Source organism: Oppia nitens, unplaced genomic scaffold, assembly GCF_028296485.1.
Source record: "Oppia nitens isolate AA-2021 unplaced genomic scaffold, nextdenovo-longstitch-racon4-pilon3 scaffold1_pilon_pilon_pilon, whole genome shotgun sequence".
NCBI lineage: Eukaryota > Metazoa > Arthropoda > Arachnida > Sarcoptiformes > Oppiidae > Oppia > Oppia nitens.
This window is the reverse complement of record NW_026533199.1, coordinates 2,615,481-2,641,591: the sequence shown is the minus strand read 5'-3', so window position 1 is coordinate 2,641,591 and position 26,111 is coordinate 2,615,481. Positions and strand designations below refer to the sequence as shown.

General features: G+C 27.2%; 9 protein-coding genes across 11 annotated transcripts; 4 read left to right on the top strand and 5 right to left on the bottom strand.

The window, feature by feature from the left end:
* Positions 1-5,278: 5,278 nt before the first annotated feature.
* On the top strand, positions 5,279-7,914 carry LOC128951995 (transport and Golgi organization protein 1-like). The gene is made up of 6 exons (XM_054297315.1): positions 5,279-5,363; positions 5,489-5,762; positions 5,864-5,952; positions 6,013-6,090; positions 6,151-6,375; positions 6,483-7,914. The coding sequence occupies exons 2-6, from the start codon at positions 5,522-5,524 to the stop codon at positions 7,908-7,910; spliced, it is 2,061 nt and encodes a 686-aa protein (XP_054153290.1). The 5' UTR covers positions 5,279-5,363; positions 5,489-5,521; the 3' UTR covers positions 7,911-7,914.
* A 722-nt stretch (positions 7,915-8,636) lies between these two features.
* On the bottom strand, positions 8,637-9,666 carry LOC128951858 (26S proteasome non-ATPase regulatory subunit 8-like). Its single transcript, XM_054297142.1, has 3 exons — positions 9,360-9,666; positions 9,180-9,273; positions 8,637-9,102 (listed from the first exon to the last, which is right to left on the bottom strand). Exons 1-3 carry the CDS (start codon positions 9,644-9,646, stop codon positions 8,677-8,679), a joined length of 807 nt encoding a protein of 268 aa, XP_054153117.1. The 5' UTR covers positions 9,647-9,666; the 3' UTR covers positions 8,637-8,676.
* A 1,234-nt stretch (positions 9,667-10,900) lies between these two features.
* On the bottom strand, positions 10,901-11,870 carry LOC128952252 (uncharacterized). Its single transcript, XM_054297610.1, has 2 exons — positions 11,224-11,870; positions 10,901-11,150 (listed from the first exon to the last, which is right to left on the bottom strand). The coding sequence occupies exons 1-2, from the start codon at positions 11,821-11,823 to the stop codon at positions 10,905-10,907; spliced, it is 846 nt and encodes a 281-aa protein (XP_054153585.1). The 5' UTR covers positions 11,824-11,870; the 3' UTR covers positions 10,901-10,904.
* Positions 11,871-12,028: 158 nt separating this feature from the next.
* LOC128952193 (protein FAM177A1-like) lies at positions 12,029-12,722 on the top strand. The gene has a single exon (XM_054297540.1). It carries the CDS (start codon positions 12,153-12,155, stop codon positions 12,624-12,626), a length of 474 nt encoding a protein of 157 aa, XP_054153515.1. The 5' UTR covers positions 12,029-12,152; the 3' UTR covers positions 12,627-12,722.
* Positions 12,723-13,083: 361 nt separating this feature from the next.
* On the bottom strand, positions 13,084-15,454 carry LOC128952891 (conserved oligomeric Golgi complex subunit 2-like). The gene is made up of 2 exons (XM_054298349.1): positions 13,251-15,454; positions 13,084-13,176 (listed from the first exon to the last, which is right to left on the bottom strand). The coding sequence occupies exons 1-2, from the start codon at positions 15,330-15,332 to the stop codon at positions 13,084-13,086; spliced, it is 2,175 nt and encodes a 724-aa protein (XP_054154324.1). The 5' UTR covers positions 15,333-15,454.
* A 237-nt stretch (positions 15,455-15,691) lies between these two features.
* On the top strand, positions 15,692-17,006 carry LOC128952187 (transcription factor IIIA-like). The gene is made up of 3 exons (XM_054297533.1): positions 15,692-16,001; positions 16,059-16,745; positions 16,811-17,006. The coding sequence occupies exons 1-3, from the start codon at positions 15,819-15,821 to the stop codon at positions 16,982-16,984; spliced, it is 1,044 nt and encodes a 347-aa protein (XP_054153508.1). The 5' UTR covers positions 15,692-15,818; the 3' UTR covers positions 16,985-17,006.
* A 392-nt stretch (positions 17,007-17,398) lies between these two features.
* LOC128951724 (programmed cell death protein 6-like) lies at positions 17,399-19,098 on the top strand. Of its 3 annotated transcripts, XM_054296988.1 has the most exons (4): positions 17,399-17,545; positions 17,939-18,100; positions 18,185-18,559; positions 18,946-19,098. In XM_054296988.1, the coding sequence occupies exons 2-4, from the start codon at positions 17,957-17,959 to the stop codon at positions 18,949-18,951; spliced, it is 525 nt and encodes a 174-aa protein (XP_054152963.1). In that variant the 5' UTR covers positions 17,399-17,545; positions 17,939-17,956; the 3' UTR covers positions 18,952-19,098. The 3 variants fall into 3 exon arrangements, with proteins under 3 accessions (XP_054152963.1, XP_054152962.1, XP_054152964.1); XM_054296987.1 differs by lacking the exon at positions 18,946-19,098 and having other exon boundaries at positions 18,185-18,663; XM_054296989.1 differs by lacking the exon at positions 18,946-19,098 and having other exon boundaries at positions 17,400-17,545; positions 17,972-18,100; positions 18,185-18,661.
* A 120-nt stretch (positions 19,099-19,218) lies between these two features.
* LOC128952238 (uncharacterized) lies at positions 19,219-19,940 on the bottom strand. The gene has a single exon (XM_054297596.1). It carries the CDS (start codon positions 19,814-19,816, stop codon positions 19,250-19,252), a length of 567 nt encoding a protein of 188 aa, XP_054153571.1. The 5' UTR covers positions 19,817-19,940; the 3' UTR covers positions 19,219-19,249.
* Positions 19,941-21,173: 1,233 nt separating this feature from the next.
* LOC128951988 (FERM domain-containing protein 8-like) lies at positions 21,174-23,117 on the bottom strand. The gene is made up of 4 exons (XM_054297306.1): positions 23,004-23,117; positions 22,031-22,905; positions 21,813-21,953; positions 21,174-21,737 (listed from the first exon to the last, which is right to left on the bottom strand). The coding sequence occupies exons 2-4, from the start codon at positions 22,847-22,849 to the stop codon at positions 21,306-21,308; spliced, it is 1,392 nt and encodes a 463-aa protein (XP_054153281.1). The 5' UTR covers positions 22,850-22,905; positions 23,004-23,117; the 3' UTR covers positions 21,174-21,305.
* Positions 23,118-26,111: the final 2,994 nt, after the last annotated feature.

Sequence of the window (26,111 nt, the reverse complement as noted above, 5' to 3'; positions counted from 1 at the left end):
TCTTTTTCATTCAATAAGTTATAAGGTTTTTGAACTCATTTGCATTATTAAACAGTCTTTTGACTTTTGATTCAATTTATCAAAAATTATTATTATTATTATAACTGTATATACAGTACAGTAAAAATTTTGAAAAGCTAAAGACAAACACACAATTGTAATCATTTGTGTACAATTCAAAAGCTAAATTCATGCCTAATTCTATCATTTTTATTAATTTAAATCAATTTACTTTTATTAAATAAAATTTCTGTTTGTATATATAAAATTTTAAACCTTAATTAATTAATTGTTACTGTATTTACATATATTTAAGAAATAACCCTATAATTACAAACATTAAAATTATATATCATACAGTAGTATAAATTTTATGATAAATCGTAAAACTTTATTTAAATATCATACACACAAAAAAGACATAATTTGCTTCTATGAATACCCAGTTATCTAAAAAAATTAACAGTTTGATTGATATAAATTAAATTAAATAACATATTTGAATCTTTCTCTAATAATATGGTTCAAGGGAACACCACCACAAACAACAACAAAAACACTACAATTTTATTATATATTAGAAAATATAAAAAAAAATTTAACATTTTTTATAGCCCTGTTTTAGACTAAACTTATTATTGCCCATTGTATTCAATACGTTAAAAACTAATATTATGCAACTTTTTTGTCCATATATTATATATCATATACACTATATATTGTATTTGTGTTGTGAATTGATGAGAATTACTTGTTTTTTTCTATATACAGTATATACAGTACTATATTATATAATATACTATACATATATACAGTATATCCAGAAAATTATTATATAATAGCAAAATGTTGACCCAATTTGATTATATTGACTCCAATGACTGCCAAAGTGACTCCTCTGCAGTTCATTTGCCCTCAAATGACACTTAACAGCAAAAGGAGTTGTTTTTTAATTTTGAATTTTGCTTTTTCATTAAACAACAAAAAATAATAATAATAATAACTTATACCTAATGTGGCAAACATTTACTATTAATATAATGAATGGATTATATTATATTATATATAGATTTGAGTGTAATTGCATTTTAAGGGTCAAAAATAATAGTAAATTGAAAGTTGCAGTTGTTTTTTGAAATTCAATTCAATTGGAGGCAAACAACCTCTTTGTTCGGGTCAATGGGTTTCAGCAAAAAAAATAAATTGGTAATTACTGTGCCTTTTAGTAAGTGATGACTGGCCTCACAATTGGAGCTCTATTTTTAGGAAAAGCTTTTCTGGCCATACATTTTGTGTCAATGTTTATCACACGTATCTATTGTAGCCCTACTATAAGGTCAACAGCGAGAGAGAGAGAGAGAGAGAGAGAGAGACTTAGAGAAAAGGAGAATAACGGCCCTCAAAGTGGTGTTGCTCTCGGGTTTAGTTCACTTGTTTTGTTGTGTTTACCAACAATACCTTCCCTTTCCTTATAATCACAAAAACACCAATTTATTTATAGCAAATTTCAAGTGAAAACTTTTAATACTAATTTTGAGGAAAAATTTGAGGAACAATGTCTATTGGATTTTTCTTTCAATGCACTTACAGGCGATTTACGATTGTTTGTTAATATACAGTACAGTACGGTATATGTCTATAAAATATCACTTTCTCTACACTACAACAAGTGGTGATCCACTTTTGCTTATTTTTATTTATTATTATTTTTTTGCTGATTGTTTGATTGTTGCAAATATTTAGTTTTTATTAGTAGTAGAGTTTTAAAATAGAAAATAAAAATTAAGTATAAGTAGAATTGTTTTACTTTTATTATTATTATTAATAATTCTTGGAAACAAAAGCTGACAACTAATTGATGGCACGTTTTAAATATTATTTTATTTTTTGAAAATTTAAACAATATTTGCAGTTAATTGGTATAAATATTGAATACTGATTTTTGTTATCAATTTTATTCAAAACAATTTTTTTTAATTTTTAGATAAAATAATATTCATTATAACTACTGAATGAACTTAAATTAAATTAATTTATATGAACTTGTACTTAACACGTTTATAAATTTGATGCCAAATACTTTACTATTATAATGTTTACCTCATAAAATGACCATGTTAAGATTAGATTAGATTATATGCCAAAATAAATTCAACATATTTATTAATAAACCAATAAAACTAAAACCGTATTTTTATTAACGTATTTTAACAACAATAACAAAAAAATTGTTAAAATTATAAATAACCAAAAACTTTGATAAATAAATAATAATTTAATATAATAAAATTTGCAAAATAATTTTTACAATTCCATATTAATTTTTTTAATATTATATATTTTAATTTTAATAGATTTTAATGTAACAGTTGTAATAAATATATTAAAATTTTATAATATATAAAAATATTATTATAACTAATGTATTATTAATTTATGTTAAATAATATTATATTAAAAAATAAAAACAATAGACTAAACTTTATAACTATATAAAAAAGTTATTTATTATGTAATATATACTGTATTTATAAATATTAGATATATAACTGACAAAATATATATTTAAATTATAATACATTTAATTTGATTAGGAAAATAATTTCAGTAATTATTGTGTCTTTCTATTCATTAATTATATGAAATTTTGAATTTTTTTAGTGGAAAAAATAAAAGGAAAGTTTTGGCATAAAAGTGAAGAGTTTGTGAATTTAATTAACATTTGTTGTGAAATAGCTATGAGTTTCACGTAATTATTACATAAGATTAGTATTAAAATGAAAGTTGAACTTTATTTTTATAAAAAAAATTATTTAAATGGCAATTTTATATGTATAATACTTAAAAAATAAATGATAATAAATACTCACAATATTATTAACACTTTTTCCTTTTATTTTAATGATTTTTATCTTTAAAAAAAATAAATTGTCCACAATTAATATGATTGTTAGATTTATTTAAAGTTCAAAAATACGTATTTAATAAAATTAATTGATAGTTTACAATTTGAGAGATTGAATAACAAAATTTATATCAATTAAATAATTATATATTAATTTTAAGATTAATAAATAATTAATTTTGATATGTCTTATAGTTATAGTATTGTTATACTAATATTATAAATATATAATAAATTATTAATAATATATAATAATTTATTTTATGTTATGTTATAGCTTATTAATATATTAATTGGTAAGTGATTATAACTAAATTTACATAAAAATATTTAAAATAATATTTAAATATATTAAAAAAGTGTGATTTGATATCATCTGTAATGTAATACACTTTAGCATAACTTATGAAATGTTTAATTACTTTTAAAAATATATACTTAATATTATTATTATTATATATAATTAAATTTATAATTACATTAAAATATAGCAAATTAATTAAAATACAATTAATTTATGTAAAAATTTATTTCTTTATCTTAAATTATTTTGACAAAACAAGCAAATATTTAATAAATTAATAATAATAGTAGTAATAATAATATAATTTTTTATTATTATTATTATTTTATTATTATTATTATTACGGTATAAATGATTGTTTGAGTGAAGAAAAATTCACTGAAAGCTTAACCTCAATAAAGTTCGTGACTTTCGACGAGAAGTTTCGTCAAACAAAAATTTTTTTATATTTTTTATTTCTTTTTTTTAATATGTATTTTCAGTCGACAATCGAGTTATTAACAGTTTTATTTAAATTTGCATTTTATTTTGACTTTTGTTTTCCCTTGAATTCAATGATTAATTAAATAAATTAATTGTTTATAACTCTTTTTTATTTATATATATATTACATTTATTTATTTTAACAAAAATATAAATAATAAGTTCACTGTTCGTATCATATTATGTTTTATTATTTTGTTAAAATAAAATATACATGGAGCATTAATATTGTTATTATTATTAAAAATTTAAATAAATACAGTATACGGTATTTTATTTATTTTTATTGTTTATTATTTTTGTTTTATTTAATAAACAGGACTTTGATTATAAATATTTTTTATATATGTAATAATTTTACTGAAATTTTTCCATAGAATTTGACAAAATTGAAAAAAACTAATAATTACAATCAGATTGTAGTTATTATATCCATAGATTTTTTTGGTAAATAATTTATAATGAAAGGTTAAAAATATATAATATAATAAAAACATAATAATATTAATTTTTACTGTATAGGGAAATTTTACAACATTTATTTGTTTTCCATACTATTATGAATTAATAAATAAATTACTGTATAAAACTTTCAATTATTATTATTATACAGTAACTTTTATTTTTAAATAAAAATAAATATAATATTGTAGTTTTATTTATTAATTTTTAATTTATGAAATTATCAAATGATTTGACAATTGATTTACAATTATTACAAATATTTATTATGTGAGTAACTTATTAAGTGTTTTTAGTACTTACTGTATGTAAACTTAGTTTATTAAATTAATGACAATTTTATTTAAAAACATTATTAATGATTTTTGACTGAATATTATTTAAAGAAATGCCAAATCAAAAATTTAAAAATATATATTTAAATGAAATTAAAGAATAGGTTATTATTATTATTATTATTATTATTATTATTATTATTATTATTATTATTATTATTATTATTATTATTATTATTAATAATAATAATAATAATATAATAATAATAATAAATATCTGTACTTTGAAAACATCATTTAATATATTAAAATATTTTTCTCAATACATAACAATAATAATATATTTTTAAAGTCAATTAAATATATTACAAATTAATTTAACCTTCGATTTGAATAAATTATACATTAATTTAATGTATTTCTATAAAATAAATTGAGAAAAATAAACTTTAAAAACTTACGATAACTAACTTTCACACAAATCATACATACAATCAATTCATACTAAAAAATATTAAATATTTTCTATACACTAATGACATCTAAATTCAGTAAACTTTAAACTAACTAATGATTTAACGGTACAATAGATGGCTTAATATATAGTAAAATATTAATACTGTGTTACAGTTTTATACTGTTTGTACAAAAAAAGTTCAAAAACAAGTATAAATTTTTATGTGATAATGAAAATATTTATGCTGTAATCCAATGTCACAACAATAACTATTTACTGTATTAATCATTGCAAGGATTTTTGCCTGATTATAGTTTTTTGAAAAAATAAAATTAATTAAATCTTTAATAATAATTATAATAATAATATAATTATTATTTGGTATTTAAAAAACAAGTCATGTGTTTACAGCTATTAATGAGTGATATTTTTTTAGTTCAATTAATGCAATAATGATTTGTACGACACGTTTGCACTGTAAGTAAATATGACTTACATTTCCAATGTATTCATTAATTTCATTATAAAAAATATTTTTATTAAAAAATTTATTTTTTCTGTTAACTAATAAATGTCGTAAACAAACAAAATCTGATAATTAGTTAGTTTTACGATACAATCGATGGCACCATAGGATGGCTGAAGAAGTAGTTGTAAACCAAACGACAACAATGAGTACGACTGGCGACGAATGGACGGAATCGTCGACCGCTCGGGTTATCAGCGATTTGATACCCGACAACATTGAGATGATATTAAGACAATATCACATCTATGGTCTACTCGTTGTTTTCGTAATCATTGTCTTAATCTTGTGTTTGCTGAAGATATGTAGATATTTCTTGTGTTCGTCCAGACCAGTGATACAGGCAAGAGGTAAGTGGTGTTGACCATCGATTGTTGACCGATAGTGACCTCATAAGACACACTAGACATTAGTTCACCAATTATTGATACCATGTTTTACTTTTACACAGAGATCTACTGTCAATTGCAAAGAAATGCATATTATCTGGCAGTTGCTAATCAAAGATTATCGGAAGACATCCCAAATGAAAGACAAAATGTAAGAACTAATTAATAAATTGAATCAAAAGATATATTATAACCATTTGTTTGATTGCAGAACAAAATGACTTCACAAAGACTATCTGTGATACAGAGTAAAGAGGTTTCGCTGAAAAATGATTTAATTAGAAATAAGGTTTGTTTTGACCGGTAATTGTATTTAAGAGTAATTATTTCTATATAATTGGTGTATCAGATGGAAAGGGATCAGTTGGTAGAAACAGTGAAGAAGTTGGAGACAGAACAGGAAAATATTTACGAAAAGGCATTGGAAACCAATCGACTGATCAGTTATAATATGAACGTTCAGAAAGAAAATGTCTATATTTGCGAAACTATTGATCAATTGAAACGACAGCTCTCAAGACTGACCGAAACTGTTGTTAACTGTCAACAAAACGTCAATCAGAAACAACAAGAAGTTAGTAGTCTCTTATGTTTTATTACCGTAATTGTGACAATTATGTTGTGTACCGGTAATTGTTTATTGATTTTAATAATTATTTTTTAAAAAATTTAATTATCAAGAATTTAGAACTTACGGAACAAATGATGAAATTAGACAAACAAAGCTCTAAACTGAAGAATGTGACTAAAGAAAGAAAAGAGTATTTGAAAGAAGTTTCTAAAAATAATGAAAAACTAAGAGATGGTGAAAGCGATACGAAATTTAAATTAAATCAATTAATTGAAGAATATTCTGGTCTCGAAACGAAGAGTAATGAATATATTCATAGAAATGGTAAACTCGTCAATGATTTTAATCTGTTATCTAAAGAATTGGATGAATTCAAGAAAGAAACGATTAGTCGAGAGTTAGAAATTAGTTCACTGAAGGAAACACTGATCAAACTGGGAAATCAAAGCAATAATTATAATTATAATGATGATCAAGGAGTGGATCAAATAGATGAAAGTAGTAGTAGTGCTGAACGCAATGAAAATATATTGAATTTAGTGAAAATTGTTTCAAAAATCAAGTGCCTTACAGTTGCCAACAATACGTCGAGTGATAAACTTCAAGAATTAAGTGATAAAAGCGATCAATTAAACCAACAATTGGTTGTTAAGAGTGATGAACATAAACTACTTAAATCGGAAAAAGATAGCGCACTTCGCGATAGATTTAAAGCGCAGACAGAGTTGGAAGTGCTCTCTAAATATTATAAACAACGAGAGCTGGAATTGAGTCTTGAGATGAGTAATCACTGCATTGAAAAACAGCAAAAAGACGAAGACGTGAATTCAGTGAAAAGTCGATTGACTGCCGCTGAAGAAGAAAATGCTTTACTTAGAAGTCAATTGAAGTCGACTAAGAAAGAGATGACTGAAACAGGTGTAAGATTTCGAACTCAAATAAATCATTTGGAAAATCAAATTCACGAAAACTGGATTCAAGCTCGAAGTGCCCAACGATCTCTTGAAGAATCCAAAGCTGAGGCCACAGTACTCAGACAGACACTCACTCAGACTGTTAAGTCTCCTATCGATTCATTTGGTTTTGAGTCATCATTTTTCGATGATTCTGCCAGTTCTGTGTCTGATCACTATAATAGACCATTTCCACCCATTCCTCCTCCACCTCCTCTTCCACTACTAATCAATTCTATGGTGCCATCAATGCAACTGCCATCATCTGAGCCAATCGATAGAATGACACTTTGGGCCCAAAGTATGAGCCAAATATCAATGAACGAAATGGACCAAACATTTACTAACGATCCAAATGTTTCTATCGGATCTATGGATTATACGCCAGTCCATCCACAGCAACATTGGGATACTGTTTATAATCGCGACTCATATTCTCCCACTCAGTCGTATCCATCAACGTATCAACCAACCAATCCATCAGCACATCCGACAACATATAATGTATACACTCAACAACCAAATAATTATTATATGAATACAATGCCTGTTAACTCAAATAATATTTCAAATTTACCCGTTTGATTGCCTCATCTATTATTTGGTTTAATTTATATATAAATAATTTATACATTTTTCTATATATATATATATATATATATATATATATATTATTAGTCGATTTGCAGCAGTAGTTAGTCATTGGTTTATATTAATATATAATATGAAACTATGGGTGCAATAATTGATCACAATTTGTATGAGTAAATGCAATTTTGCTAACACTTAAAAATAAGCCATATACTTGTTGTTAATTTTTTAAATAATAATTATAACCTGGGTTATAAACAAGTTTAGTCATCTACTTTAATTTATAAAGATTTACACCTGTGTGAAGTTGCTATATATATATATTGATGTTATATCTACATTAATATTACATTATATATAAATAATAAATATTGTTTATGATAAAGTTTTAGTTTTATAGGTCAACAAACAGATTGGATGAAACCCAATGTAAAACAATGCGATATTTCATTTTTTATAAACTGGATTTAATTTATACAATTATTTTTTAATTTTATAATATATATAKAAAATCTAGTAATCTACTTTATATTAATCAATTACCGGTACATATATATAATTTATATTTTATAATTTATCAAAATATTTATTTGATTTTATACACACATTTTTGTAGTGAATTTATTACCATATATTATACAAAATAGTTATTAAAATAAATAAATCACTCAATAAATTGGATGAAAATTACTTTTTATTTTCGTATTTTATAAAATTAATTTAAATAATAGATACAAATGTAGAGTAAAATTATTACTAATCAGACAATCATTTCGAGTTCCTTTGCGTAATCGACAATCTGTTCGGCCAACTCTTTGGCGGGAATTTTGTTACTGTTATGGCTGACAGTGTTGGCCACATTCGGGAATTGAATGACCGAACCGTTCGAATTCCAGCCTTTTTTGTTGGCAAAGTCTTTCAACAGAATTTTATTCTCAAAGAAGAGAAGTCGAGCGCATTCATCGAAACTAATCCGTTGATAGGACTTCTCAATACAGGCAGCGATCTCTTCGCGGATTGTGTTCAACAATATATCGATGAAGAAGGTGTACGTCTGTGACGGAACATTGCCTTTAGACAGAAATACCTTATTATAGGAACCTTCCATTAAGTACTGTTCCAATGATATGGGATGTCTGATATAGACATTGTTTTGTATCTCTTTTGGTGGAAGTAACTCCAACTCCTGTTTAAAATAAAATAATCATTGGATTAGTTTGAATACCACTCATGACTAATGTGTCGACAATCTGTTGATAATACCGTATGAAAGTCGGCCACTTTGTTCTGCGACAACAAACATAAGAGATTGAGTCCAAGCAGTTGATACTTAAAGGCTGATTCGGGTAATTGTGAGCTAATGTTTTCGGATAATAATAAATTCAATCGTTTTTTTTAAACCAATTTGTAATTACAGAAGAAATGATTAGATGTTAGACTCACTTGTAGTCGAAGTAATAAGTCTTTAGTTGAGCCAAATATCTCTCGAAGGATGGTATGTCTTGTTTAGCTATACTGAAGAGGGCTCCGATTTCGAGGACATCGCGCGATATAATCAGTTCTTTATTGTTGGCCATTTCAGTGGTCGGCAAAAACGCCAATCCAGTCAACGCCAGCTTCAATTGGGTCAACAGTTGTCCGCATTTGTCTAAATTCGGGTGCTTTTGCTGCCACTCCTTCTTGAGTAAGTCATAGAGAGCTACGGCATCGTTGACCGCTGTGTTGGCCATTGTTTTGGACAATATTTTCGGTCACCGATTGATATTAAATGCAAAACCTATTGACTATAAACAGAGCAATGATTTGCAATTTTCAGACAATTGTCTCATTTGTCAACAGATGTCTCTGTAATACTATTTTTTTACTAATTTTAATGCATTTTATTTTATTACACAAAAACAGTATAGGTATTTAATAAACTAATTGTGTTTAAATTTATATATTATTGATTTAATAAATTAAACATTTATTGCAGATTAAATTAATTATTTATATATAATTATAAAATAACTACAATTAATAATTAATTGTAACCCGATTGGCCGCAAAACCATTTTCTATTCGGGTATTTCTAATGAAAACATACACAAAACATATGAGTGTCTAATCGGGAGTATGACTTCCCGAATAGAAAAGTAATCGGGTTAAAATTAATTATTAATTATAATTATTTTGATATTATATATATTTATAATTTGATGAGCAATAAAGTTTAATTTATTAAATCAATAAATCTTAATTTTATACACAATTAGTAAATTCCCATTTTTTTTGCACCCATCTTTATATATTTATAACATTTATATATTATTTAAATATTTCTTATTTTTTCATAAAAAACTTTATCAAAAACTTGTAAAATCTGTAAAATAAAACAAAATTTTAACTGTAATAGCAATTCAACTGTAATTCTATGGCAAACTGTATATGTTAGTTAAAATCTACAAATAATTAACATTAAAAATATACTGTAAATAAAATATAATAAACATTGAGATATAATAAAACATTTCAAATAAATCACTGATTGCTACTAATTGTGAGCCAAACAGCAGATCCRACACTACATTGTACTGTAGAGTACAACAAGTGTTAAGATAGGCCTTAGCGGTCATAATCTTAGTGACACTCATGAGAGAGGAGTTACCTCTCAAAACATATGTATAATATGTGAATCCAAGTTTTGGATAAAGTTTTTTTGAGAAATTGTAAAAAAGTAAGAAATATTTAAATAATAAAATATGTTCTCAAAATAAAACAATTTATATATTAATTAAAATATCATATTATCTTTTAAACTTATTCTTTAAAATATATAATTTTTATTTTACAAATAGTTTTTTCTAATCAAAATAATTGATCATTTGATGCTAAAACTATACTACAATGTTTACAATAATTATTTGTATATATCAATAAAACTTGATAATAATAATTAATATTATTTATATAAACCTATTTATATAAAAAAATAGGTTTAAATATAAATTATTTTTTTTCGGATTCATTCAATTGTTTTTCAAACTCATCGCTCAACAGTCTGTTTGGATCCATATTTTGGACATCAATCTGACTATCGCTGATGTGATGATCATCGATATGTTCTTTCAAAAGATCTTTTGTTTGATCAGTTGTCACAATCATAAACTTCAGATTATTGTTGTTTTTAATTTTCTTTTGATTAAATTTTGCAAATGCTTTCAATTCTTCTTCAAATTTATTATAAATCATTTCCTTTATTATTATTTTTTTCAATGAAATATCAAATCAATTAAAAACCTATTAAATAATGCATTTAAAAAATTACCAAATTTTTCTGATTATTGCCAGAGTTGGTGACAATGATGGACACAAAGTGTCCCTTCGCTAACCATCGCTTACATGCCTTGATTTTGGTCATCAAATCGTTATCATTAAGTTTAGCCGAAAATAACAGCCGTTTGACCTCAACTTTGGTACTGCTTTTGCTATAACTGTCACCACTTTTATGGTCACCGATGTCATCGATATCAATAGATATGCTGTCCATTTGTGCCAAATATTTATTGGACACCATTTTCATTACTTGATACTTGTGGTGAGCGTTTGGATCTTTTTCTTCAATTAAATTTAAGCTCAACTTTTTGGCCAAATGTAAGGATTCAAACATTGATTTTACGCCCAAAATCAAACCGTTTTCATCTTTAAGAGTCACTTTAACTTTCGACAAATCTTTTTCATCTTTGTCTTCGACGTCTCTAATGTTGATAATTGGTTTGTTGTGTAAAACTTTTGATGAGAAACATCTTAAGACACAAAGTCTTGGCGTTTGTTTGATTATAAGCGGATAAAAATGTCTTAACGATGACTTTAAAGCCAATATTGTCATCATTTTGTGGTCACTTTCATCTAAAAAGATATCAATCATTCAAATCATACGTTCAATTCATTTCAATACTTGTTTACAAACTTTTTTCAGACAAAAATAAAAGATTAAAAAATAATTAAATTCTTATATAACGTAACACAGGGTTTGGCAATGAATACATTGGTTTGCATTGTTTGGGTGTCTATTATAATGCAAAACATATGTATTTATTTTGTAACACTATTTGTGTGAAATACACACATAATGTTGTTGTCGTTGTTTACCAGTGTTTTGGTAAACAAACTATTGATTCAACAAAAAACAAAACAAAACAAAAACTAAGTGAAGATTGAAATCAAATTGACTGAACAAATGAAGACATAAACAAAATGGCGATAAACAGTGATAGCATTGTATGCGATATACAAACACCTAAAAGATTAATCCATTGCAGCGATGGTGTACTCGAAGAATACGATGACAGCGATGATGGCGAAGATGTGACGCACACGACAACCACGACGACGGACAATGACATCATCGATGGCAACAACGGTTCCGCACATAAGACAGACACAGTATCACCGCTTTCATCGGTCAAGAATACAGTCCTATGGATGGGAAATAAGACTTTGGAAGTATGCGATTATTTGGGCGAAAATTTGGCCAATTTTTTAGGCATAACATCACCGAAGTATGAATCAGAGATCAATGAATATTACCGACAAATGGCGGAACAGAAGAACTACGAAGAAAAACAAAAGTCAGAGTTTGCCGGTTGGCAGACATCGTCGTCGGATCTGAAACCAAGTGATGATCACATTGTCACACACGATGTGATCAGTGATTCACAGAAATATTGACCAAAAATTTATTTATGATTTTTTTATTATTGAAGAGATATCTTCAGTGTATTTGTAATTTTGTCACTTTTAATACAATTTTGATATAATATTTTTACCACAATTGTGATATACTTTTTTGAGTTATAGGTATTACAGGTATATTAGTATCTATTGTTGAGATTGTGGTAAATATACTGTATTTGTTTGTAAACTAATGAGTCAATAATTTTTTTTTGTTAAATTAAACAATCATTTTTATTATATTTAAATATATATTGAATTTATTTTTAGCTTTTAATATAATTTATAAAATTATTCTCATTAATAAAAATCTGAATTTTATATATATACAAAAAACATTGCATACAAATATATACTGTATAATATTTTTAATCTTATAATTAAATTAATAAATTAAATCATATAAATAATAAAATGATAGCAATTAAAACAAACAAAAAACTATGATAATTAATTAATTAATTAGATTTTTCGATGCATTGGTCATATCAAACAATTCATTGAATGATTTAATTGATTTACAATCAATTTTAAGCTTCTCTTCAATCTATTAAAAACAAATAAATAATAAGTATTAATAAATATATAATATTTAATCACTTTATAAGTTATAGAGTATACCTGTTTTCCATATTCCTGGACATCATAATAAATTTGAAGTCTAATCTTGTCGTCGTCCGACATATTATTTAAATTATTCTTCAATTGGTTGCTTTGGTTTCCGATTTTAAGCTTTTTAAGTCGTTTAAGACTGTCTTCAATCTTTTGGACGGATGTCAACACTTCGGAAGTAAATTGTTTGAAATTAGTTGTCGTTTCATTTAACACATGTCGAGTCCACTCAATACTCCACACCTGTTCCTTATTAGATGTAATCGATGTCATCAAATCAATACAATTGCTGATATAATTGGATGCCTTTGTAGGCACCTCTTTGTTAGTCTTTCTGTAAAGTCGTGGCAAATCATTGACTTGTTTAAGGATTTGATTGCACTGTTCAATGAGCGACAACTCTATAAGTGTTATCACATTTGACAGACCTTTTGACTCAAGTATGTCAATCATATCATCAAATGATTTCTCCAATTCATCGCTGCTTACAATCGTTGGTTTTATGTCAAGAATATTCTGTTTGTAGAATAATTTTGATTGCATAGCAAATGCTTTGCAATCATTTATCAAAGTTCCCAACAAAACTATTTTAGTCGACAATCGGTTATTTGAAATATCATTTGTCGTTGAGATAATTTTGAGGTCGGTTTCGGTAATATTCTGTAACCAATATGTATATCGACTTATTAACTGAATTGTTAATTTCCAAAACGATGGAAATAACACTGAAATATAGATATTTTCTTTGGACCAACTCGTGGTTAAACACTCGTACAATGTTTGTGTCGATAAATACTTGAAACTAGAGTTTTGCATTGGATTTAATTTAAATGCTTTATCTTCAAGACTCAACTCAAATTTTGTGGCCATTTGTTGATATCTAATATGATAGTAAACTTCGACATTGAATTTATTCATTAGCTCTTTATAATGGTTATCACGTATCAAATCATTTCTTGTAATAAATGATTTTTCAATAAATCTATCGATAAAATCTGTGGTCAAACAGTAATGTCTGTGAAAAACATCGGGATTGCCCACTGAGAACAGGGATGGCGTCCTAACGACTAGACAGTTGCATATCTCACTCCAAACTGAATTTATCATAAATGAACCGTTAGTTTCATTCAATGCGACAATCAATTCACACTTGAGATCAATAAACTCAATGATTTCATCAAAGAATTGTTTAATTCCATACTTTTGAAGAAATGTTTCACAAATAATTTCATTCATATAAGGCTTAACCACTTTTTGACGAAAAATTGTCTCCAATTCTGTTTGTTTTCCATTCAACGAATATATTCTCACTATTGAGTTGAGCTCCTGTTGATCAACGTTAGCGATGGCGCTGAAGAATCCGGACTCGAGTCGTGATTTTAAGTCATTAGATAGAGTTGTTATACGAGGAATCAGTTGATTACGAATTAATGGTATGTTTAAATCGATTGCTTTTAATTGTATTTCAATTTTCATGACAAGCAAAGCAATCTTCTCGAGTGAAGACATATTCATCCTATGATTATCATCACTATTGTGGACGCAATTAATGTAATCAATAAACCATTTGTCAGCGGTTTCAATGTCTTTAGTAATTGAAATCAATTTATTTAATTGATTTTTATTTAAACGAATACATTGTAATCGTTGTCTAAGACTTTCCAATTGTGTAATTCTTTCGCTGAACTGTTCCTCAATTTTTGCCGATTGGTCTCTCAATTGGACCAAAGGTTGCGATAAATTATTGATAGCTTTGTCGAAACCCATGAGATTTGTGGACAAATTAATAAAATCATTATAGTCTTCATTAATCAGTTCAATCATCGATGTCTTTAACACTTTCAGATAAGAGCTCAGATCATCTTTGAGTTGTTCGAGTGTCACTTTAGATCGGTTCCGCTTCAGAAACAAATCAATACTAAACGATTCGTCGGCAAAGTCTTGGCCACAAAAACTAAACGATTTGCTGGTCTCGGGTAACACATCGGCGGCTACGGCGGCGGTAGACAATTCTTCTGTCTTTTGATTGATGACCGTCTCATTAGTGGTCACCACACCTACCGGTGTCACTGAAATCTTGTTGTCAGACATTGTTGTTCATCTGGTGATCACTTGTTCTTCTACTTCTCAATCAAAGACCGGCTCTTCAAACACCACAAGTCATCACTCATTCAATTTCAATGACAACACATCACTGTATATATTGTTTACACTCTGCTAGAGATGTTCGCACGCATTCATAATAAATTAATAATAATAATAATTTTAATTAAATTAATTTTTAGATATCATTAGAAATTATTTATATATTTTAGTGTAAATTTTATTATTTAAATTAATTATTTGTTTTATGAATTACAATATATTAATTAAAATAACTAAATATATCGTATAGTATTTTATTACAAAATAAAAGTTATATAACACATACACCTCTACATTGCATAACTTAAATGCCAAACGTATGCCATGTGTTCATCACATTAAATGATCAATTGATTTGATGGTCAATTGGTGACCATTTCATTGATAATTAAATATATTTAACTTTTTTTAAAAACTGCTAAATTTGTGGCAATGACTGGACAGTCAGATACCGAGTCTATTGACGACGTGGTCATGAAGAACAACGATGTGACCAATGAAGCAAAGGTCGTGTCCCGCGTTAGGACTCAATTCATGTGCTCTTATATTGGATGTAATGCTGTCTTCAATCGCATGTATCGTCTCGATAGACACGTCCGACATCATACCGGAGAGGTTGACATTGATTTGTAATTATCATCACATTATTGATTTGCCATTTATTTTCTACAGAAACCATTTGTCTGTCACATCGATGGTTGCGATCGTTCCTTCAGTTGTAAGTCATACCTTAGTAAACATCTTAAGAGACCGCATAAGATCACCGATAAGATTACGACTGAGAAGAATATGTCAGATGATAAACCAGAAGAAGATAGTGAGAAGAAGTGCTTAAAGGGATATACGTGTAATGAATGCAACAAATTATTTAAAACCAAATTTCAACTGAAAATGCATTGCTTTCAACATTCGGGTGTTAAACCATTTCTTTGCGATAAATGCGACAAAAGGTTTGTCACAAAAAACAAATTAAAAAGTCATCTGAAGACACACGATGGCTATGCTTGTGGTAGAGATAATTGTGATTATAAGGCAACCAAATGGAGTGAATTGAGGAAACATATAGCCGTTGAACATAAACTTCTTAAATGCAATTCTTGTGATAAAACATTTAATACAAGTTTTAATTTGAATTTACACCAAAAGAATATTCATTTAAATGGCGGCCAAAAGTTTATCTGCAATCATGAAAACTGTGGTAAATCGTATTCAAATGAATCGAATCTTAGGACTCACATCAGATCTAAACATTCAAACCAATTGTTTAACTGTACTCATGAAGACTGTGACAAGACTTTTCTACATAAGAAGTCATTGACTCAACACATGGAAACTCATTTAAAGGGTTCAATCAAAAAGGTTTGTTAATTAATATATCATTTTTTATGTTTTMWAAACAATTTATGTTTGTTTTGTTTTTTTAGGTAAAGAAAGTCAACAAAATATATCCAAAGAAATCTATAATATCGGCAAAATTGGCGTCAATTGAATTGAATGAAAATGAAAAGAAACGGTTAATTAAATACGATTTTGAATTTAGAAATCAATTGCAAACTAGTAATGATCCAGATTTTGATGAAAATATACAAAATGTTTAATATATTTATATATATTTAATTAAAGCTTACGATATTATTTATATTAAATTTTAAAAAATGAATGAAAAAAGTATTTAATTTACCGGTTAAATGGCAATATTTTTAATAAATAATGTATTGAAAGTACAGTAATTTATACTAAACAAAGTATGGGTACCAATAAAATTGTTTTAATTTAGCAAATTAACTAAATTGTATCAAATTTTATTAGACAATTAAAAAATCATTAAAAAGTTTAATATTAGATAAATAGTTTAATATCTAAAAATAGACGCACATTATTGCTATAATAACATACAATGCATTACATAATGCTATTGCTATGTTGACGTCAGCATTACATATACAGTACTATGAAATTGACACTAATATTAATATGTGTGCAAACATTGGATACTTATGTATTGCAGTCAATGTTTATCTGATATTTGTATAGTATTTTAGACTACAATATACAKTACTATACTGTCATAACACTTGTTTGAATTATTATATGATATAATAAATTTATAATTAAATTAATATTTGTTATACACATTGAATACAACAACTGATCAAATTGTAAGTAATTTTTATTATTATTATTATTTGTGTTTTCAAATTCACTAATTTATAACAAATAATGAAATACTATAGTAGTTAGTTAGCACTTAAAATAAACGTTTTAATAAATTAATGTAAATTAACAATATTATTGCAAACGATAACTATTGTATTAATTAATTAATATATGTATTTTATAATAGGGTATAATATGGGGTATAGTATCACATTGTAGTACATTTAGTATATCAGTATAATTAATATTTACTAATACCTGTATATTTTAGTATCAATTGATGTTATATTCAAATTACTTTAATCAATGAATTATAGTATTAATTAAATTGGTGTTAAACTGTTGCCAAATGCCAAYATTGTGTTGTATTTGTATTATTAAATTGATTAATACAGTGAACTAACTATTGATAAATGGCTTACTATAAGATGCCGGACCAACAATGGCTATGGAATGTCTTCCAACGGGTGGACACCGATCGGTCGGATGCTATCAATGCCAACGAACTGCAATCGGCTCTCTCTAACGGCACGTGGAAGCCGTTCAATCCCGAAACGGTAGGATATATCTGACATCATGTTTGATGATATTGATGACAACATTCCTCTTTAATCGGCAATATGTTTGTTGACTTTTTATAGGTGCGCCTAATGATAGGTATGTTTGATAAGGACAACTCGGGAACCATTAACTTTGAAGARTTTGCACAACTGTGGCGTTATGTCAACGATTGGCTCAACTGTTTCCGATCCTTCGACAGAGACAATTCGGGTTCCATTGATCAGAACGAACTAAAACAAGCGCTGACCACTTTTGGCTATCGGCTAACTGACCAGTTTTACAACATTTTGATGCGTAAGTTTGACAGAGAGACCAAAGGATCCATCAATTTTGACGACTTTATACAACTGTGCGTTCAATTGCAATCACTAACCAGTGCTTTCCGAGTGCACGACCAGGACATGGATGGCTGGATCAACATCTCATACGAACAGTTTCTGACACTTGTGTTCAATGTATGTGTTAAGTAAATTCATAAAAACAATACTCAAATTAAATACCAAATTAAGCACAAAAACCTCTTACCATAAGATAATTGATCTGTTTTTAATTTTTTTATATATATTTAAATAAATTTAGTGCCATATTTTATAAATTTATATTATATATATATATCGGTCTCTCTCTCTCTCTCTCTCTCTCTCTCTCTCTCTYTCTCTCTCTTGATATTATTTATATACCGCAATATTTAAAATTTTATTATTTTAATTTTTATGAGCACAAAATTTATATTTACCCATACACATTTTTTGATTATGAATTTTATTAAAAATAATATTATTTTACTTATTTTATTTTATGTTACTTTTATTTAAATCCGTTTTCTCTAATATTTAAATAGATTTAAATCGATAAATACAATTAAAAAATCAACTTTTGTCTAAATCAATGCATGCAATGATATTTTGACACCGATTTTGTTTTGGTCGAAAAGTGCACTTTTATTTTAATTTATTAATTAATAACAAATTGATAATAAAAATAATTTAAAATTGCTAATAATATTTACAACAACAACAAAATTTTATTTTATGTAATAAATAATCTTATATAATATTATAAAAAAATTTATATAAATAAATATCTATTTTATAAAATTAGTTAATTTAAAAGTCATCACAACTTATTTATATTTCGCATTTACATCACAAGTGCAATGCACCCAAAGTCATCTGATTTTGAAGATCTTTGGCCGAAACTGTTCCGTGAATTGGCTGACAATTGGGATTAAACACCGAATAAGCACTGAGTTCACCCTTTTGTTTGGATCTATTGCTTAGATTAGTACAGATGAAGACCAACAGTGCGATGGAGAAGAAGACGGCACCGAATTGCAGAAGAAATGCAATGATTTGCAACAGAAGATAAATCAAGACTTTTACTGATAAGACAATCCAATCGTATTTATTGCAACCAAAAAGACTTTTTGAATCAATATCTTCGTCGGCAACTTCTTCATCATCGATAACAATATCACTATCAGCTGCTAACAGCTCTTCTGAATCACTGGTCGTCGTCCACTCGTTGGCCAATAGTTCCACTCTTTCGGACATTTTATCCGACGAGTCCTCGACTTGCGATGAACTTATGAATCGTCGCCGAAGTGACCGAAAAATATTGGAGACATTCAGTGATGATTGTTGTTGTCTTGAAGTGGATTTCAATTTGTTTGACCGAAACTCACGTAATTTCGTCTCCAGATTGTCGACCATTTGGTCACACAATTAATTGATGACAACTCTTAAGAAATAAAATTTTAATAAACAAAACAATATTGTAATCAAAGTGTCGTTCAATCAATCAATTGATTACAAAACAACACAAATCACGTGACACTCACTCATAGATTGTTTGTGTTTTGACAGTTGCATTGAATTGAAGTCATAAAAAGTACTAAAAATAAGTTTATATTAAACTTGTTTTGAAATATAAGTTTTATTATGATTTTTTAACTCAAACAATTGGCACCTTTTGATATGAAATAAATCATTTTTTTGAAGCGACTTATTTAAAAACAACGTTTTGTTGTTATTTTGTTTTCAAATGTTTGGTAATAATTGAAGATAATTGTCAACTGTTTTTAGATGAAGTTATGGCCCAAATGGAGTCAATTGGAATAAAACGAAGAAAAGAAATACAAAGAAAATGTGTGATAGAGTTGGACAGCGGTGTAATCACACGGCATGTGACCGGACAACTGGTTACCGAAATTATCAAATATTTTCTGTACGACAGACAACAGATCCCGTTTCCATTGACTAACTCTAAGAGTATTAATCAATTGAAACAACGATCACTCGACAATCAATTAACCACAAGAGAGACACTGATTATGACAATGATTGACAACTTGACTGATCTAATGAACGAAGTGATATGTCTGATGAATTTGGATGATATTATCATCGATTTGGTTGCACTGTCTTTAGGACAGACTCTACAGATGCCTAAAGAGTTTTATTGTATTGAAATTCCCGCACAAGACATATATCTAGTCAAGCATTCAAGCGATTGTAGACAAATCACTGAAAGATCAGCCATCACTCGGTTCTTCAAAACCATTCTCAACGATAATGTCTTTCAAAACCAAAAGACAATTGCGATCACAAAAATGTTTGTCTTAATAAAAGTCAACAAATGTTATGTTAAACAAGTGATGGATCATTCAGTTAATTGTCATCAATCGGATCAACTTTTCACACCATTCATTGATTATAGAATACCAAAGTTTGGTAATAAGTATAGTCTTGCGGTAACACAAAAGTCTTGTAATTGTTTTCCCATTGCTAACACTGGATGGAAGATATTTGACGATAGTTTAAACAAAAGTGGTTTAAATGAGACAATGACTGAACTGTCAATTCATGATTCAAATTCTGAATCAATTGATGACAAACCTATTGATAAATCTAATGAAGACTTCGTATGGATTCAAATCAGGTCATCGATTAAAGGATGTAATTATAATATTAAACATTAATTAAATAGTTTAAATAATTTATAATAAATAAGATTTTTTAATTTATTGATATCAATTAATTTTTAAGTATCAAATAATGGACAATATTTCTATAATATATAATCTACTGTATAATATTAATTTATTACAAAAAAACTATAAACTGAATTTTATTTATGTACTTAACTGTGTGTGTATATTATATTATTAATTACCGTAATTAAATTGAGACCAAAAATTTATTATCTCGACTGTGATTTAACCCACGAACCAGTTTTATTGATACAATTACCTGACTTATCAAATGTGGCAAATGATAGCTTCTTCTTGAGAATGTTTTTTGTGTTTGAATTACCGGTAGTTTGAAAAGAAAAAGGATTTACTGATAGCGTCACTGACTCAGCTGTGAGCGGAACAGCGCCGTCGGGACAGTCATAAGATTGAGTACAATCTATCGGGTTTTTCAAGGCTTCGATAAAAGACTTAAGTATCGATTCAATAAGTCTGTACTGACGGGAAAATATTTGCAATATATTCTTGTTTCGGCCCTCATCTGGCAATTCAACGAATATACATGGAATGCATTCGGGATCGGGAATACCATTTGAATCACTATTCTCTGGACGTCCGACAGCCCAACACAAGTCTTTAAATTCAATCGAAAGTAATAATTCCTTTAAATAAAAATATTTTGATTATTGTTATCGAAGATCTGAATTCTGGAGTCAATACTAAGGTATAAGACTTACAGGTTTTTCTTTAGATATAAGATGCAGACCATCTCTATTGACGGCAACCCATACTTGGATATCGTAATGACTCATCAAAGCGGCAAAACTAGACCGAAGTGGTCTCTCAATTTGAGCCGAAAAGTATGCACTTCCGTAAACCTTTGCAAAAGATAACAATTTCCGGTTAATTGAAATACTTTGTAATTGTGTTAATAATAATAATAGAAAATTCATACCGGAATTTGCCAACAGATCTCCAGATAACTGATCAACAATTTATGTAAACACAATGATTGTTTAGATATCACTTTATAGTTGTCGATGATCTTAAGCGCACAACGAGTTGATGGACTGTTTCGACTTAAAGTCCGAACCAAAGCATTCAATCGATTGCCATCATTAGCATTGAGATAATTGCATGGAATGTATTGTTTAAGATTTTGCCGGAAAAAGTTAACGGTGTGTATGTTTTCATCGTATTGTCCCAAATCGATGGCCGCTTGAAATGCGGCCAACTTTTCAAATTTATCGCAAGGATAGCGACCGTCTAATACATTAAGTTTTGCCTCAAAATAAAGCAAATAAAGGACTCCGATATCTGTCGCTTTTATTTCCACTTCAAATGATTTGTCACAGAAAACATTTCGCTGAAAACTAAGAGATGGTTCATCAGCTTTGACAAGTTCGGGATCTGTGACCACTTCAATTGGTCCATTTTTTGTAATATAATGATCCCAATTGGCCAGTACTGCGACCGGTCGGTGCTTTTGTTGCAATTGAAGCTCCAGATATGGAGATGTGACCCAAAGTGCAAACAATTTCTTATATTTCATATCAAATGACAAACTATTGCTTCCAATGGATTCATTAGACAATTGATTGTAAACTCTTTCAAAGATATCCTTAGCTGTCATTGTCTCCACCTTTTCAGACACACATAAACTAACTGACGATTCATTCATCAAACAGACTGATAGTTTGCTTTCGCCATTTTGTTGGCCACTTGTCGTCCGTTTGACCGCCAAATGTGATTTATTTTCAGCCGAAGAGCCCATTGTTTGTGTACTTCTGTTGAGTTCAATTCTGGTCACAAAACACGTCTCAACTTTGACTACAAAAACAGACATTATTTTAGATATCGGTTAATATTAACAGTAGTTTTATGATAGATATTATAACTATAAATAAATTTATGATAAAAATACTTACAAATTATGAAATTATTTTTAAAAACTTGTAACCAATTTTAAGTATACTATTATTTTATTTTTATTTAAAGTATATATTTTTAGTTTGAAATTAATTTATATATTGATAATTGATTTTTTAAAAATGACTTTTTTGAACAAAAATAAAACAAAACACAAGTTATTATAATATAATTTTTAAGTAAATTATTTTGTGATTATTGTTGTTGTTGTTTACATATGATATAATTAAAACTTATTATTATGTTTTCAGTAATAATAATAATAAGCAAAATATATAAATAAATAAAACTTTTAAATACAATGTTATTTAAGGTTTTGTTGTTTTTTATTTAAAACTTAACGTTGCGTTCAAAATGGTCTCAATATTTAACTGCTATTTATTATTAAATTGATATTTAAATAAATTAATCCCCAAAATGATTAGCAACTAATAATAATAATAATAATAATAATAATAATAACTACAGGTATATAATAATCAATGTATTAGTTGTATTACATTAACATTTCAATAACGACAATCAATGTGTGAATCACTTAATCATATATTGTTTTAATGGTTTATTTATTAATACCTGGAAATACATGTGAATTATTTAATTGCCAACAAATATTGTAATTACTATCAATTGGTAAACAATAACAACACAAACATACAGTAAGTCTATTAATACATGTATGATATGTATGGGTGCTGTTGTTGTTGTGCTTATAATAACTATGGGTTGCATAACATGTACTCTCTATTTTAAATTATAAATTTAATAATATTAATACCAGTTATACAGCATTTGTAATGTTATTTCAAAATAACTTATACTTGAATACAGTATATTTTTATTTAAAAAATAGTGTTTAACGTTAAATAAAAATAAACGTTAATAAAAAAGTTTTTATAAATAATTTATAGCACAAGATATGCAGGATATTAAAATGTAATCTTATTATCATTTTATTATAGCACTTGTCATTTTAAAAGATATATTAGGCAATAATAACAGTCATTTTTTTAAATAATTTATTTATAGAATTGATTGTAAAATAATATTTTTTAACTAAATATCTAATTATATTAAAATTTTCAAAATAATTTTAATAATTTTTCAAAGTGTTAAACTTGTATTCAAATATTGTAACTTTTGTATAATTATTTTTTTTAAATACTTTCTACTTATTTTTTTTTTAAGTGCAGTATATAATAAATTTTGTAGTTATACGGAATGTAAAATGTACTTGATGAACTTTACACTTACTTATTATGACTTAATTTAAGTGATGATAGAAACTGTTGAAAAAACTATTGAAATTGAAATTGAAATTGTTTTTTTTTTGATAAATATTATTTGTAAACTTTAATTACCATTACAAAAAAATTATTACTATTTTATGACTAATATTACTTAATAATACTTTAGTATTTTAATTAACGGCTAATAAATTATTTTTTTGCATAATTTTCTTGTAATATTTTAATTACAGTAAAAAGTGAATATATTTAATGTTAATGAAAAATATCACTAATAGTTGATAAAAGTTGTTTGAATGATTTACAGCATAAAGTTAATTGTTAGTAACAATTGTCTCACTATTTATATTTTTGTCACATAAATTGTTAGACAAAATAAAAATAAAGTTATATCTAAATCAATTAGATTTACCTAAAAAAAAGTTATGTCTGTTACTTACAATTACTAGAGTACTAAATATATAAAATTATAGACAAAACAAATGTTTTTTTTCAGATGAATTTAGATTTAATTTTTACAGAATAAAAAAAATAAAAATAATGTTTTTAAAAAATTGCACAAAATTTTGTCCCTCTAATAATATAACCGATAAAAATAAAGATTAAAAAACTAAATCTAAAAGTATAATAATTGCGACCAAAGATATACTGTTTTTTGAAGACTTAAAATTTATTAAACAACTACTTGTGGCCAACATTACCAGCGACTGCACCGCTATTGCCAACAACAGCACTACCGCGAGTACTGTTGGTACGGCCGCTGACACTCTTAGAGCTGTCAATACTTGTATATTTAGATCCATTAACTGTTTTGCCAGCGAAGTGATCCTTTGTGTAGTTGCGTCGGGCTTTACTCAAATTGAATACCAGTGTCTGATCTGTTTGATCCCATTTGAGGAAATGAATTGTCTCATCCTGTCTGCTGGACCAGTGGTTGAACTCAGACGAGATATAATAGACAAGCAATACATTGAGCACAACAAACAGTGCCGTAAATGTTGATACTTTGATTGGTTGTGCTCTGTTGTGGACGAGACACAGGGGCTGACAGCTCCAGTAATACCAATAGCTTAGAATCAATAGATAGACAGACCAGAGAATGGTCAACAAGATTGAGATCAGACGAGCGGTTAGCGATTGTTGTATAAAACGGTGCCAATAGTCGGGATTGCGGACAATACGGCTGTCCTTAAAACGATGTTCACATCCTTTGCACGGCTTGTCCAGCGTTTTGATGATGAATTCGCCCAAACATTTGTAATGATAGAACCGATAGCCACGGGTACAGTGACAGGGCTTGACTAATATGCCCATCTGTTTTTGGTCACCCCATCGACAGACAACACATTTGCTCTCATATTTTAGACGATTGTCTTCTTCTTGTGCTTTACTCGCACTATCATTAGTATTGTCTTTCATTGGACTCGCTTTCGATGACTTACTGATAATCAATCAATTGGTTTAAGTTTTTTTATGGAAGAGTTTGGATGATCTCTATAATAATGATTAACTGTAATGATAACTATAGTTTATAAAATTATGTATTAATAATTCAATATTAAATTATTTAACAAAAAAATCACGCGAAACACAATTAAATTACTCTAATAGAGAAACACAAGTAATACTAATTTTTGAAAATACAAAATTTAATCAATTATTTGAATCCATATGAAATTCATAGTTTCATTGTTATCATTAAAAATTGTTTAAAATATTAATTTGTGTTTTAATTTCACGTTCATTACTATGTCATTAATTGTATTTAAAGTTCTCAAATTTTTAAACTGAATTTATTTTTTGAATAGTTTTTTTCAGTTAAAGTATAATATTTGAAGACAAATTTGATGAATAAGATAT

Bases quoted from the DNA above. Each gene is read 5' to 3' on its own strand.
- LOC128951995 (XM_054297315.1), top strand. From the start codon at position 5,522: ATGGCTGAAGAAGTAGTTGTAAACCAAACGACAACAATGAGTACGACT. The intron at 5,953-6,012 runs GTAAGAACTAAT...GTTTGATTGCAG, and splicing joins TCCCAAATGAAAGACAAAAT to AACAAAATGACTTCACAAAG. The intron at 6,091-6,150 runs GTTTGTTTTGAC...TTGGTGTATCAG, and splicing joins ATGATTTAATTAGAAATAAG to ATGGAAAGGGATCAGTTGGT.
- LOC128951858 (XM_054297142.1), bottom strand. From the start codon at position 9,646: ATGGCCAACACAGCGGTCAACGATGCCGTAGCTCTCTATGACTTACTC. The intron at 9,274-9,359 runs GTGAGTCTAACA...CGAAAACATTAG, and splicing joins ACTTATTACTTCGACTACAA to CTCACAATTACCCGAATCAG. The intron at 9,103-9,179 runs GTATTATCAACA...TATTTTAAACAG, and splicing joins AAGTGGCCGACTTTCATACG to GAGTTGGAGTTACTTCCACC.
- LOC128952252 (XM_054297610.1), bottom strand. From the start codon at position 11,823: ATGATTGATATCTTTTTAGATGAAAGTGACCACAAAATGATGACAATA. The intron at 11,151-11,223 runs GTAATTTTTTAA...ATAATAATAAAG, and splicing joins GCAATAATCAGAAAAATTTG to GAAATGATTTATAATAAATT.
- LOC128952193 (XM_054297540.1), top strand. From the start codon at position 12,153: ATGGCGATAAACAGTGATAGCATTGTATGCGATATACAAACACCTAAA.
- LOC128952891 (XM_054298349.1), bottom strand. From the start codon at position 15,332: ATGTCTGACAACAAGATTTCAGTGACACCGGTAGGTGTGGTGACCACT. The intron at 13,177-13,250 runs GTATACTCTATA...TGTTTTTAATAG, and splicing joins TCCAGGAATATGGAAAACAG to ATTGAAGAGAAGCTTAAAAT.
- LOC128952187 (XM_054297533.1), top strand. From the start codon at position 15,819: ATGACTGGACAGTCAGATACCGAGTCTATTGACGACGTGGTCATGAAG. The intron at 16,002-16,058 runs GTTGACATTGAT...TATTTTCTACAG, and splicing joins TCCGACATCATACCGGAGAG to AAACCATTTGTCTGTCACAT. The intron at 16,746-16,810 runs GTTTGTTAATTA...TTGTTTTTTTAG, and splicing joins TAAAGGGTTCAATCAAAAAG to GTAAAGAAAGTCAACAAAAT.
- LOC128952238 (XM_054297596.1), bottom strand. From the start codon at position 19,816: ATGGTCGACAATCTGGAGACGAAATTACGTGAGTTTCGGTCAAACAAA.
- LOC128951988 (XM_054297306.1), bottom strand. From the start codon at position 22,849: ATGGGCTCTTCGGCTGAAAATAAATCACATTTGGCGGTCAAACGGACG. The intron at 21,954-22,030 runs GTATGAATTTTC...TCTTTTGCAAAG, and splicing joins AGATCTGTTGGCAAATTCCG to GTTTACGGAAGTGCATACTT. The intron at 21,738-21,812 runs GTAAGTCTTATA...TTTTATTTAAAG, and splicing joins TTATATCTAAAGAAAAACCT to GAATTATTACTTTCGATTGA.